General features: G+C 44.6%; 1 protein-coding gene across 1 annotated transcript; it reads left to right on the top strand.

The window, feature by feature from the left end:
* The first annotated feature begins 2536 nt into the window (after window positions 1-2536).
* Window positions 2537-11161, top strand: CLRN2 (clarin 2). Its single transcript, XM_021679389.1, has 3 exons — window positions 2537-2789; window positions 8004-8183; window positions 10896-11161. The coding sequence occupies exons 1-3, from the start codon at window positions 2537-2539 to the stop codon at window positions 11159-11161; spliced, it is 699 nt and encodes a 232-aa protein (XP_021535064.1).
* Window positions 11162-12055: the final 894 nt, after the last annotated feature.

Here is a 12055-nt window from a genome sequence, read left to right as displayed (position 1 = left end):
CCTTTAACATTCTGGACGAAGGGGGTCTTACATACAGTCACAGAGGTCCAAAAACATTATTATAGGACTTATATTTGAACTGTGTCTCTTCCAGACCAAAGGCCTGTTGTGCCATACGGACTCATATTTTTTAGAACTCCTGTAATAATTTTCGTGGGGGTTTTGTTGTTGTTGTTGTTGTTGTTTTAAAAGCATTAATTTGGGGCACCTGGGTGGCTCAGATGGTTAAGCGTCTGCCTTCGGCTCAGGTCATGATCCCAGGGTCCTGGGATCGAGTCCCGCATCGGGCTCCCTGCTCCTTGGGAGCCTGCTTCTCTCTCTCTCTCTCTCTCTCTCTCTCTGTCTCTCATGAATAAATAAATAAAATCTTTAAAAAAAAAAAAGCATTAATTTGTAAAGTGTTAAACATTTAAAATACAGTATACTGCAATTTTTGCATCACTGTTTTGGCAATATTATACATGTCTGTGTCCCCCTCCACCCAAACGCAGTGTGGCGTACATGTAGCAGACACACAGATGTTTGCTCAATACATGTGTGCCAGACAAGGCATACAAAAATACGTTCCTGGAGAACAGGATGTCACCCACAACACAATTAATTATGAGAAGCGTCATTACCAGGAACAGAATTGCTAGAAGACTGGATGAGGAGGTCAACACCATTTTTGGTGCCCTCTGTATGCCATAATCTGCGTGTGCTATTTCATTTTACTTTGTACAATAATCCCATGACAGATTAGGAAACTGAGGCACAAGAGTCTCAAGCACTTGCCCAGAGGAGTAGGAATTTGAACCCAGGTCTTCAGGAGAGTTCTACTTAACCACATTTCCATTCAGCATCTCAAGGGCTTGTTGGGAATCATTTGTTTCCCATTATTTTTCTAAAATAATCGTTCTAAAAATAATTGCTTAATCCCTAAAACACAATAGTTGACATTGGTCCATCATCTGAGGCAGAAATACAATGCAAAGGTATTGCGCAGGTCCAAAGCATACTTAACATTACTGTAAGACCATTATTGGTCTTTTATTAATGTGCCAACTCCTCTTCTCAGCCTTTTGTTATGTCTTCATTACCAGAAAAACATTTGCTATTTCAGGGTCACTGTGATGAAGATGAGCTGCTGTATTTCAAAGACCTGAACTCCAGCCCAAGCCCTGCATCCAGTTTTCTCATGAGAGGGGTCATTAGGATAGAACATCCCTTGCCTACCACAAAGGCTTGCCACAGCATGGGTGGCGGGGGGCGGTGGGGAGCAAGCATATGGTAAAAGCCTTTTGTATGAGGAAAAGCTCTACACAAGCTTCAGGGACACTCTTGTTTATTTTCATTGTGGAGAGACCACAGAAGTGAACCCCACTATAGGGAAGGAAACTGACATTTCCATTTCCATGTCCCTCTGGCCCCTCGTTGCTCTCCAAGTGAGGTTTCTGGAACTCCTGTCCGTTAACAATGCAAACTCCGGAACTGCCCCCCACCCCCGACCTCTGTGACCAAATAAACATTCTATTGTGCCATTTCTGCCAAATGTGACTCCCCAAAACTATTGAGAGTCGCTGTTACCAGTCTTACATGACATCAAGTTGGCATTCAGTAATGGACTAAAAATCAAAATTGAAAAGCCACAGTATAAAATAGAAAGTAGGGAATATTTCATTCGTGGTGGCTACAGATTAAAAGAAAAAAACAAAACAAAACAGATTTTCAGTATTAGAAGAAGTAAAGCCCCTGACAAGGTGGGTATTTGCTAACACATTAGAAAAACACTTTTCTTTCCCACTTCAGATGACACAAGGTTGCGGGGGAGGGTGCTGTTGGAGGACAGGAATGTGAGTGTTGGGGTCCAGGCTGCCCCAGTCCAGCCACAAACCGACTCCTGCTGCAATTTACCCACAGCAGATTCACCGAGTGATAAATCCAAGTATCATATAGCCTTGTTTACACATTTCAATTAAAAGCCTTGAGAACAGAGGTCATCCAAAAGTATTAATAGCAGTTCTGGAGATTCTGACAACAGTGACATTTTACAGAAAGAAATGCCCAGGCACACAGCCAGGAGCTCGACATTTGACACCATGCATTGTGGGCAGCATTCAAGTGCTAATCATTACATGCTCAGTTTCCTTCTATTGCATGCATTTTTTGAGAGTAGTTAGTGTCTCTTCATAGTTAGGTTTACCTAGTTTTGCCTGCTAATAACTTCCTGGCCATCAAGATGTCCACTCCAGGGTAATTTAAATACCTGAAAGGAACAATTAAACCCTCTGCTGAAACAGTAGTCTAGTGGGAGATATACAGTTACTTCCTTCAGTAACACACTCCTCTACACTTGAGTCAGGTGAAGGCGGTCTCTGTAGAGACTTCCGGACGTGCTTGTAGTAAACACGGGCTGTGGAGGCAGGCATTGAGGGAGGACCAGAAGATGCACTGGAAATCCTGAAATGCTGTATTTGGAAGAGCTAACCCTGGAGCAGGGGATTGCAGAGTGTCCAGAGAATGCCGGCCACCTGCAGGATGACCTGCACCCACTAGAATGCCTGGATGGTTCAAAAAGGTGTGGTATGGGCTATCATCTTTACTCAGCTTCTCCTCCTTTATCCTGATCATCATTGCCCTGGCAGCGCCCCACTGGCTGAGTGGGAAAATCCTTTGTCAGACCGGAGTGGACCTGGTCAATGCCACTGATCCAGAGCTGGTCAAGTTCATTGGCGATATTTACTACGGGCTCTTCCGAGGATGTAAAGTTCGACAGTGCGGGCTCGGGGGCCGCCAGTCCCAATTCACGAGTGAGTATATTCCAGGCACGCAAGCTGCTGTAGAACACTTTTTTTTTTTTAATTTGTAAGGGTGCTTATCTCTAACTGTAGAATTTGACTTCTGCCTCAATCTAAGGCATGATGACCACCAAAAGAATTTTTTTTTTCTGTAGAGGCTTATAGAAATATTAAAAATAGAGATTTGTATACTTCTGTAGTTTACCTCTATTAGAAGTAACTATTAAAATACTGATATATGTATCAGACATTCTGCTAAATGCTTTACATGGCTTCTCTCTTTTAAACCTCATAACAAATTTATGAAGAAGGAATTCTTAAACGTTCCCATTTTGCAGAGGACAACACTGAGACTTGGAGAGGTTATATAACTTGCCTGAGGTCCCTCAGCCAGGAAACAGCAGAGCCAGACTTCGGAACCATGCCACGTGACTGTGGTATTATCAGCCAGCCCAGCGCGCTTCCACTTCTGTTTATATAAAAGCTCTGTAGTCTGAGAACAGGCAAAGGGGCTGTGAGCCCGGGCTCTGGAATCAGACTACTTGGGTTGAGAGCCCAAGTTGGGCGATCCCTGGAGGGGAGATCTGGGGCAAGGCACTGGCAGCTCTCCATGAACGTGAGCAGGCACTGTCATCAGCTGACATCTAGTCTCCCCTCAGAGCTGCTGCCCGTGTAAACAGAGCAGAAATCCAAGCCCAGCTTATGAAGGATCTTCTGGGAATTAAAAAACAAAGCAAAGAAGTCAATATTCTGCAAGCCTTTAGAATCAGTTGGATCGCTCATGAGAACAGTGTCCTACACAACCATAATTCATCAACATAATGCAATGCAAGGGGATAAGGAATTTTACTCATTTGATTTCTATATTTCAGAATTGTAGTTTTTAGAATCCTGCCCAGGGTTAAGTATCTTATTAAATGCATAAAGACAGAAAGCTAAAGCCATTGACAAATATAATAATATGAATTGGCATCACTTATACGAATAAAAGAAATGCATATTTGTTTTGGATAGTCAGGAAAAAAAGTCTCTGGGAATATTTATATTTACCCAGCAATTATATTGGGCCAGGGATACTGGAAAAATAGCTCTATTAAAAACATTACACACACACCAACACACAAACGGAAAACACACACACATAAAGAAATAAAAATAGAGGTCATCCGAAGGAGACCATGGCAACTACACACACGAGGGGATTCTGAATTGGGTCTGTTTGCTCTAAAAGACGTCACTTGGTGAGACAATTGGTGGAACTTGAATGGGGTGTCAGGATTAAGTGGCAGGCTTGTACCAGCATTGACTCAATGATTTGGGTACTGTGGTTCTGCAAGGAAATCTCTTTTTGAATGAAATAGGCCCTAACGTACTCAAGGATGCGGGGACAATTTACCTGCAAATGGTTCAGGAGAAAAAAAAACAAATGCTTTTGTACCATTCTTACAATTTTTGGAAGTTTGGGATTCTTTCAAAACCACACACACACGTACACAATTGAGGGAGAAAAGGCACAATTTTTAAATAGTCGTTATTAATTGAAATGAAAGACCTCATGAAGGAAGTTCCCAAGCTTGAACAGGGGAGTGACAATCAATAGCAACAGGACTCCGGAGACTTTAATAAGACAGTGCTTAGGGAATATAATAAAAATAGCCACTGGTAATTATACAGCATGATGTATCATGTGACCATGATAACTGCCTTCTTACATACTAGATAATTTATGTTATGTTTATTATTTATTATCTGTTTCCACCCCTATAGAATGTGTTGCCATGAGGGCAAGGATCTTGTTTTATTCATTGATGATCTCAAGCCCCCAGAAGAGTGCATTAAAACACCGGCACTCAAAAACATTGGTTGAATGAATAGCAATAAAGTACTTTTAAATTCATTTGCCTTGGATGTTCCCATCAAGACACCAAACTTGTGACTTATGCTACACTAATCCTCCACAACCCTGTCAGGAGAAAACTAAGGCTCAGAGAGGTTAAGCAGCTTGCTGAAGGTCACAGAGCCCTGAATGCTGGAGCCAGACCCCAACCCAGGTTAGCCTGACCCCATAGTTCAGCAAAGGGTCATGGGGAGGTGGTGGGTGAATGGGGATTCTCAGGGGTGGGAGGATCCAGGGTGGACAGATCCCACTAGAAATGACTGAGTGGTTGCCTGGAGCTGCTGTAACCAAATACTACCACAAACTGAGTGACTTAAACAATAGAAACATATTCTCATAGTTCTGGAGGCTCGAACTCAGAAATCAGCTTGTCGACAAAGCCGTGCTCCCTCTCAAACCAATGGGAGAAGGAGCCTTGCTAGCCTCTTCCAGCTCCTGGTAGCCCCAGGTGTTCTTGGCTTGTCGCCATGTCATCCGGTCTTCACATGGCATCCTCCCCGTGTCTCTTCACATGGTCTTCCCTCCAAGTGTTTCTGTGTCCAAATTTCCCCTTTTATCAGAACACCAATCACATTGGATTAGGGCCCATCTTAACAACCTCATCTTAATTAGCTCTGTAAAGACCCTATTTCCAAATAAGGTCATATTCTGAAATGCTGGAGATTGGGACCTCACCCCCTCTTTTTTGTGGGGGATGGCAGGGAGGGCATGGTTCAACATATAATAGAGGATGTGAGGTAGTAGTTGGTAGGTCTAGCATAATTTAGAATCCCTGAGCACAGGGGCGCCTGGGTGGCTCAGTCATTAAGCGTCTGCCTTCGGCTCGGGTCATGATCCCGGGGTCCTGGGATCGAGTCCCACATCGGGCTCCCTGCTCGTCAGGAAGCCTGCTTCTCCCTCTCCCACTCCCCCTGCTTGTGTTCCTGCTCTCGCTATCTCTCTCTCTGTCAAATAAATAAAATCTTAAAAAAAAAAAAAAGAATCCCCGAGCACAGACACTGGTTCTGGAGAAGGAGCTGAAGCAGACACCAGCTTTGCAGTAGAAGGACTCCTGAGAAGAACAAAGACTGAGCCCTTCCACAGCAGGGTCAAATAAACCCCTGCCATCCCAGCTCACAGAAATGTAAACTCCCTCTGCCAGAAGCCAGAGTAAAGGAGCACTTTCTGTTTGCCCACTGGAGAGGAACTCAATAAATGTCCCTTTCTCTCCTCTTAAGTTCCCAGAGGGATGCCCCACGGGAGACAGCCTCCGGGGGTTCATCTAACTCGGTCTGCTCTCTGAAGCACCAGAACCATGTGACAATCATAAAGGATGTTTTAATATCAGCTCTGGGTAGGGCAGTGTTCAAGAATGTTTAGTTCCCGGCTGCCCTGGGGTGTCCCCAGGGAAGGTATATAAACTTCCATTCACAGAGCCTTGGGTGTGATTCTCTCTGAACACTTTCACTGGAGCTGAGCCAGGCTGTGTCGGCTGGTTTTGCACTGCTGCAGGTTAGGGACAGACTTGCATCTATCACAGCGTTCTCTCACACAGGGCTGAAAGTTTGGAAAGAAAAAAAAAAACAAACCTAAGGGACACTATGAAAGGAGAGACGCAATGGTTAAAGAGAAGCCTTGCAAAGAAAAATCCCTTGGATAGAAGCTCAGGGTAAAGTTTCTGATGCCGACAAGATAACCACATGGAGATAAATACAAATGGAAATGCAAAACTGGAAAGAAAGTTAGATTAGAACTAGGATGTAAATATGGAGTGTCTGGAAACTTCTCAATGGAAAGGATTTTAAAGGGAGAAGGACCAAAATTCTAGTTCTCAAGCTTGGGAGCTGCCAACCTTCTGTGACTACAGGGAGGCAGGTGAGCCAGCAAAGAGCCAGAGGGGAAAAGCGTTCAGGAGAGTGAGGGGAACCAGGAAAGCTTTGAGTCCTGGCTCCCCAGGGGGGTGGGGGGCAGAGACAAGGAGGGGCTCATCCTGACATCAAAGGATGAAGCAGGGAGTTTGGACTCACAAAGTGGACCCTGATTTGACCCGGAGGTGCTCAGTAGAAACCCCAGAGTAGCTGCAGAGGAAGGGGTATGCTTGGGCATTCTTTAGCTTTCTTTAGCTTCCGTCATTTTTAATTCCTCAGTGTAATTACTGAAAACAGTGCTCTAAACTCCATATATCATATGGTATCTAGGACTATAATCCTATATAGAATTCAGAGTCACCTTGCCCAAAGATAAGGGACTTAATGTCCAAGCCTATGCTGAAATGGGTTTAATAAAATCTACCTTATATCCTTGTCACAAGCACTGAATAAAATAATGATGTAAAGGATTTGGCTCTTGACATGACTGTACTCAGTAAATGTTGATTACCCTCCATTCATAGGCAGCTATTGCTACCCCATTATACTGATGAGAAAACTGAGGCTCTGAGGAGTCACGTGACTTTTCCTATGTCAGAGAGTAACAATAGAACCGCAACAGCCCCGGCCGCCATTTTGAGAACTCAGTCTTTCCCAGGCAATATCTGCCATACTGTATCATTTACTCTTCATGGCTACTGTGTGGTGGCCAATATAGAGAAAACAGATACAAATTAATATCTCACCAAATTATCCTGCCACATTAATATGGAAAATTAATACTCTAATAGAATACAGTGCACATGAGAAGTAAGGGTCCATCATACATGGGGAAAAATGACTACCTTGCCAAGTCATTATGAGGGATCCAAGATGATGCTCCTAGCTTCCTATCAGTGCTTACTAAGTGCTATTATTATTCCTGTGCACTTCACTTGATCTACTCAACAATCTGGTAAGATGGGTAGGGGAGGCAGGGATTAGAGGATCCTATTTTATACTTGTGGCAAATGAGCAAAACTGGGATTTGAACCCAGATCTTTGGATGCCAGGTCTAGGCTTCACTCTGCTATGCCTTTCTACACTCTTCACAGATGTACCTGAAACCTCTTCTACCTCTCTGATTTCTCTATGACCCAGATTAAAGCTTTTCAATCGGCCCTCTTTGGCTGACTTTCTTGCCAACCTCCTTTGCTAAAGAGCCACCGTTTAGGGCTTGTGTGCATCAGCTCACACCAGATCCCAGAGCTTTGAAGTCAGTGCAACTTAAATTGCCAGCTAGGGCACATTCCGATTTTGCATCCACTGCCAGAAAGAGAGGATTATTGGCCACCTGAGAAGTCTCCTGCTTTTTGAAAACCCAGCCCTTGCTGCCTTGCCCTCTCTCCCCTCTATTAGAGCTTCTGGGGTAAGCAGGCCTGGACTGTATGAACTTGAGCCCAGCTCTGACACTGAAATATTGGCTGTGTCTTCTCTTCCCAGTCTTCCCACACCTGGTGAAGGAACTCAATGCAGGCCTCCACGTGACAATTCTGCTGCTCCTCTTCTTGGCTTTGGCCCTGGCTCTGGTCAGCATGGGCTTTGCCATTCTCAACATGATCCAGGTTCCATATAGGGCAGTCAACGGCCCCGGGGGCATCTGCCTATGGAATGTCCTGGCAGGTAAGGAAGGCCCCCAGGGAGAGAAATTCACGTCCACTGCCACGACCAGGCTGAGTTCCAAGTAGGTAGGTAGAAGGTGTGCAGGAATTAAAACACCCACCTCAGCCTCCACTTCTCTAATCTATAACCTTCCTCATGGGCATGAATGTCCTCTTTACTGAAAGTTGCAGAATCTCTGTCACAGTAAAGAGCCAAATTGGTGGCATGCCTGAGTGGCTGAGGACTTAGAGCAAAGAGGAGAGGTGGGGGTAAGAGGAGAAGAGAGAAGAGAGCTGGGGGTGGCAGGGGGAAGAGAGGAAGAGGGGAAGAGGTGGGGCCACAGCTGTGAGGGTGGGAGGGAGCCTTCCAAATGACAGGAGATGAGCATTTGGCCTCTTTTATAGGCCTCTTTTCATTTAAACCTCACAACCTCCTTATGAGGCAGTATCATTAGACCCATATTTACAGATGAAGATCCTGAAGCTCAGAGAAATTAAAAGCCTTACCCAAGGCCACACAGCAGTAAGTAGCAGAGGTGGGATTCCAACCAACGTACAACTGAGTCTAAGCCCTTTGTCTTTTGTTTAATCATGGTATCCTTTATAACGATCATGACCTATTTTCTGAGACAAAAACCAAAAGTGTGTGTTGATTTGAGAGTATATTGATACACAGTAATTATGTGAAATTAATTCACATTTAGTTATGCACTTAAAAAGCCATACGTAGCAAAAATAGTAAAATCCCCAGAAATGAGGCTGTTTCAGAAAACCTCAGTCAAATGGTCAAGGATCATGATGGCAATAACCCATCACTACGTTTGCTTTATACAGGGTGACCATAAAGTACACAAGCAGATAATGTTTTAGCATGTATTGTAATGTAATGTCAGTAGATCAGTTACTATGTATTTGCCTGCATTTGCAGACCATGACCATCCTATAGAATTACTTATATACATGGCTCACCCCATCTGGACTGCAGGTGTCTTGTTTCCATCCACATGAATCCTCGTAGTGGCTGGCATGTAAAAAGTGCTCAGTCCTACGATTAAATAAATGTTCATCTCTGTCAAGTTACTACATCAGAGAGATGGCGTTCTCAAGCACTACTGATGAGAATTTTTTTTTTAAAGATTTTATTTATTTATTTGAGACAAAATGAGAGAGAGAGAGAGATTGAGCACATGAGAGGGGGGAGGGTCAGAGGGAGAAGCAGACTCCCTGCCAAGCAGGGAGCCCGATGCGGGACTCGATCCCGGGACTCCAGGATCATGACCTGAGCCGAAGGCAGTCACTTAACCAACTGAGCCACCCAGGCGCCTCTGATGAGAATATTTTAAAAAGGCAGTTCAACAGAACTTTAGTGTTAAAAGGCATAAAAATATGAATATTTTTTTAAAGATTTATTTAATTTAGAGAGAGCGAGCGTGAGCGGGGTGGGGAGGCAAAGAGAGAGAGGGACAGAAGCAAACCTCCCACTGAGCATGGAGCTTGAGGCGGGTCTTGATCCCGTGACCTGGAGATCACCACCTGAGCTGAAACCAAGAGTGGGACTCAACCAACTGAGCCACTCATGAGCCCCGAAAACATGAATATTTTTTAATTAAACAAATCCAAATAGGGGTTTATACTAAGGCCATAACTGGAAAAGAGCACAGAGATGTTTATAAAAAGGTGTTCATATGTTCTGCAGCACTTTGTAATACCAAAATGTAGTTGCAATCTAGATATCCAGAAATAAAGTCATACCCAATTAAACTTAATTAAATTAAGTAGGTGTGTTGCTTGAAGAACATATTATACACCAGTTCAAAGTGGTGCTATAACAGAATATTTAACAATATAGACAAATGTTCAAGTAAAGGGGAAAAAACAAGCAGAAAACGGTAAGAGCTTCAGAATACAATCTTGTTAAAGAGAATACATTAAAACGTTCAAAGTATTTATACCCGGCTTTTAGGATAAAAGTGAATTTGTATTTTCATCTTTGTGATTTTCTCTGGTGTCCAAATTTTCTTTAATGAAGATATAATAATCTAAGCAAAAAGCATGATAAATGTGTCTTTTAAATATTAAAAGCAAGCAGTAGAAAAGTAGAAAGAAGAGAGAGACGTGGAGGTCGGAAGCAACAGGTAGGGAAGTAGGTGAAGTTTGGAACCCTTCCAGGTTCCCGTCTACTTCCTCTCCTCCTTCTCTTACCTCCTCTTCTTACCCTTAAGGGTGGAAAAGGGATAATTAAAGAAGAGAGAACAGTCCAGCGCTGGGTTGGACCCCCAGTCTGCACATTGAGGGGTTCTTAATCCTCCCACAGAGGCCTCAGGGTCTCCATCCAAACCCCGAGATACGTAGAGACTGAACGTACCCAAACGTGGATACGCCGTGTTGGGTAAGGGAATGCAGTTGATCTGAGATGAAGCCTACTCCCTCTCTCCCACACCTCTCCCCACTCACAGTGTGAATTATCCACTGCTTTTAAAAGCACATGAAAAGGTGTGTCATCCCCAGGTGCCTGGCTGCTCCATCGGTAGAGTGCATGACCCCGCACCTTGGAGTCCTGAGGTAGAGGAGGAGGGGAGAGTTTACTTAAGGAAAAAAAAAATCATTGTGTCACCCTAAGAAATTTTTCAACCCAAAGCAAGCTTGTCGCCTGTGCCACAGAAATGACACCTCACAGAGGGCCGGCACAGCTGTACCAAGGAGCGCTGAACGAGGGTGATGTTTTGGGTTGCAGGTGGAGTCATGGCATTGGCCATCACCAGCTTCATGGCCGCGGTCAAGTTTCACGACCTCACCGAGCGCATCGCCAACTTCCAGGAGAAGCTCTTCCGCTTCGTGGTGGTGGAGGAACGGTACGAAGAGTCCTTTTGGATCTGCGTGGCCAGTGCCTCGGCGCACGCTGCAAACCTGGTAGTGGTGGCAATCAGCCAAATTCCACTCCCTGAGATTAAGACCAAAATCGAAGAGGCCACAGTCACGGCTGAGGATATCCTGTATTGATCGCCCTCTGCGGCTCACACCCTCTCCTGAGTCAGTTCTGCAGTGTGAACAGGGACCTCCTTGCGTGCGCAGGCTTTGCAGTCCAGAGCGCCGTGTTCTGGAAGGTAAGGAGAAGGAAGTGCAGGGAGGAAGGGCGGTCCCTGGACCAGGCAAGAAAGCTTTCCCGAACTCTGGCCTCTCTGCCCTTCCCTCTCACTGACCTTGGAGTTAGAGACTCGGCCACTTGCCAGCTGTGTGATCACTGGACAATTCACTTACTGTCTGCTTCTCACTTTCCTCATCTGTGAAATGGGGGTATAAGACCTCCCAAGGTTGTAATGAGGTTTAAATGGGCAATATTGTTGCCAACCTTTGAATCAATATATGTATCTGTGATTAGAGAGCTCTACAGATATAAGGTGATGAACACTCCAGTAAATGCCTGTCGACCCCTGCTCTGTTCCACACAATATTAGAGGGGGGAGGAAAGAGGCATATGGTAACATTCCCGTCCTCCAGAAACATTTCATCCTTCCACATGATAGGCATCAGATAGGAACAGTAACACTAAGAATGAAAATAACTGCCTTTTTTCCTTTTTTTTAAAGATTTTATTTATTTATTTGAGAGAGACCAAGCTATAGAGACAGAGAGAGAGAACACAGGAGCGGGGGGGAGGGGCAGAGGGAGAGGGAGAAGCAGACTCCCCTCTCAGCAAGGAGCCCGATGAGAGACCCCATCCCAGGACCCCGGGATCGTGACCTGAGCCAAAGGCAGACACTTAACCAACTGAGCCACCCAGGCGTCCCTGCCTTTTTTTTTCTTTAGTGGTTACTACATACTGGACACTGTTCTAGAAGTCCTACATATACCAGGTCCTCACTATAAGTTCAGATTGTTGGTACTACTTTATTT

This window comes from Neomonachus schauinslandi, chromosome 2, assembly GCF_002201575.2.
Source record: "Neomonachus schauinslandi chromosome 2, ASM220157v2, whole genome shotgun sequence".
Lineage (NCBI taxonomy): Eukaryota > Metazoa > Chordata > Mammalia > Carnivora > Phocidae > Neomonachus > Neomonachus schauinslandi.
The sequence above is the reverse complement of the archived record's forward strand: the minus strand, read 5'-3'. Positions and strand labels throughout refer to the sequence as shown.

What these genes read in the sequence shown, in the direction of transcription:
- CLRN2 (XM_021679389.1), top strand. Translation starts at nt 2,537, where the DNA reads ATGCCTGGATGGTTCAAAAAGGTGTGGTATGGGCTATCATCTTTACTC. An exon ending in CCGCCAGTCCCAATTCACGA is followed by an intron (nt 2,790 to 8,003) that starts GTGAGTATATTC and finishes TTCTCTTCCCAG; the next exon opens with TCTTCCCACACCTGGTGAAG. An exon ending in CCTATGGAATGTCCTGGCAG is followed by an intron (nt 8,184 to 10,895) that starts GTAAGGAAGGCC and finishes TTTGGGTTGCAG; the next exon opens with GTGGAGTCATGGCATTGGCC.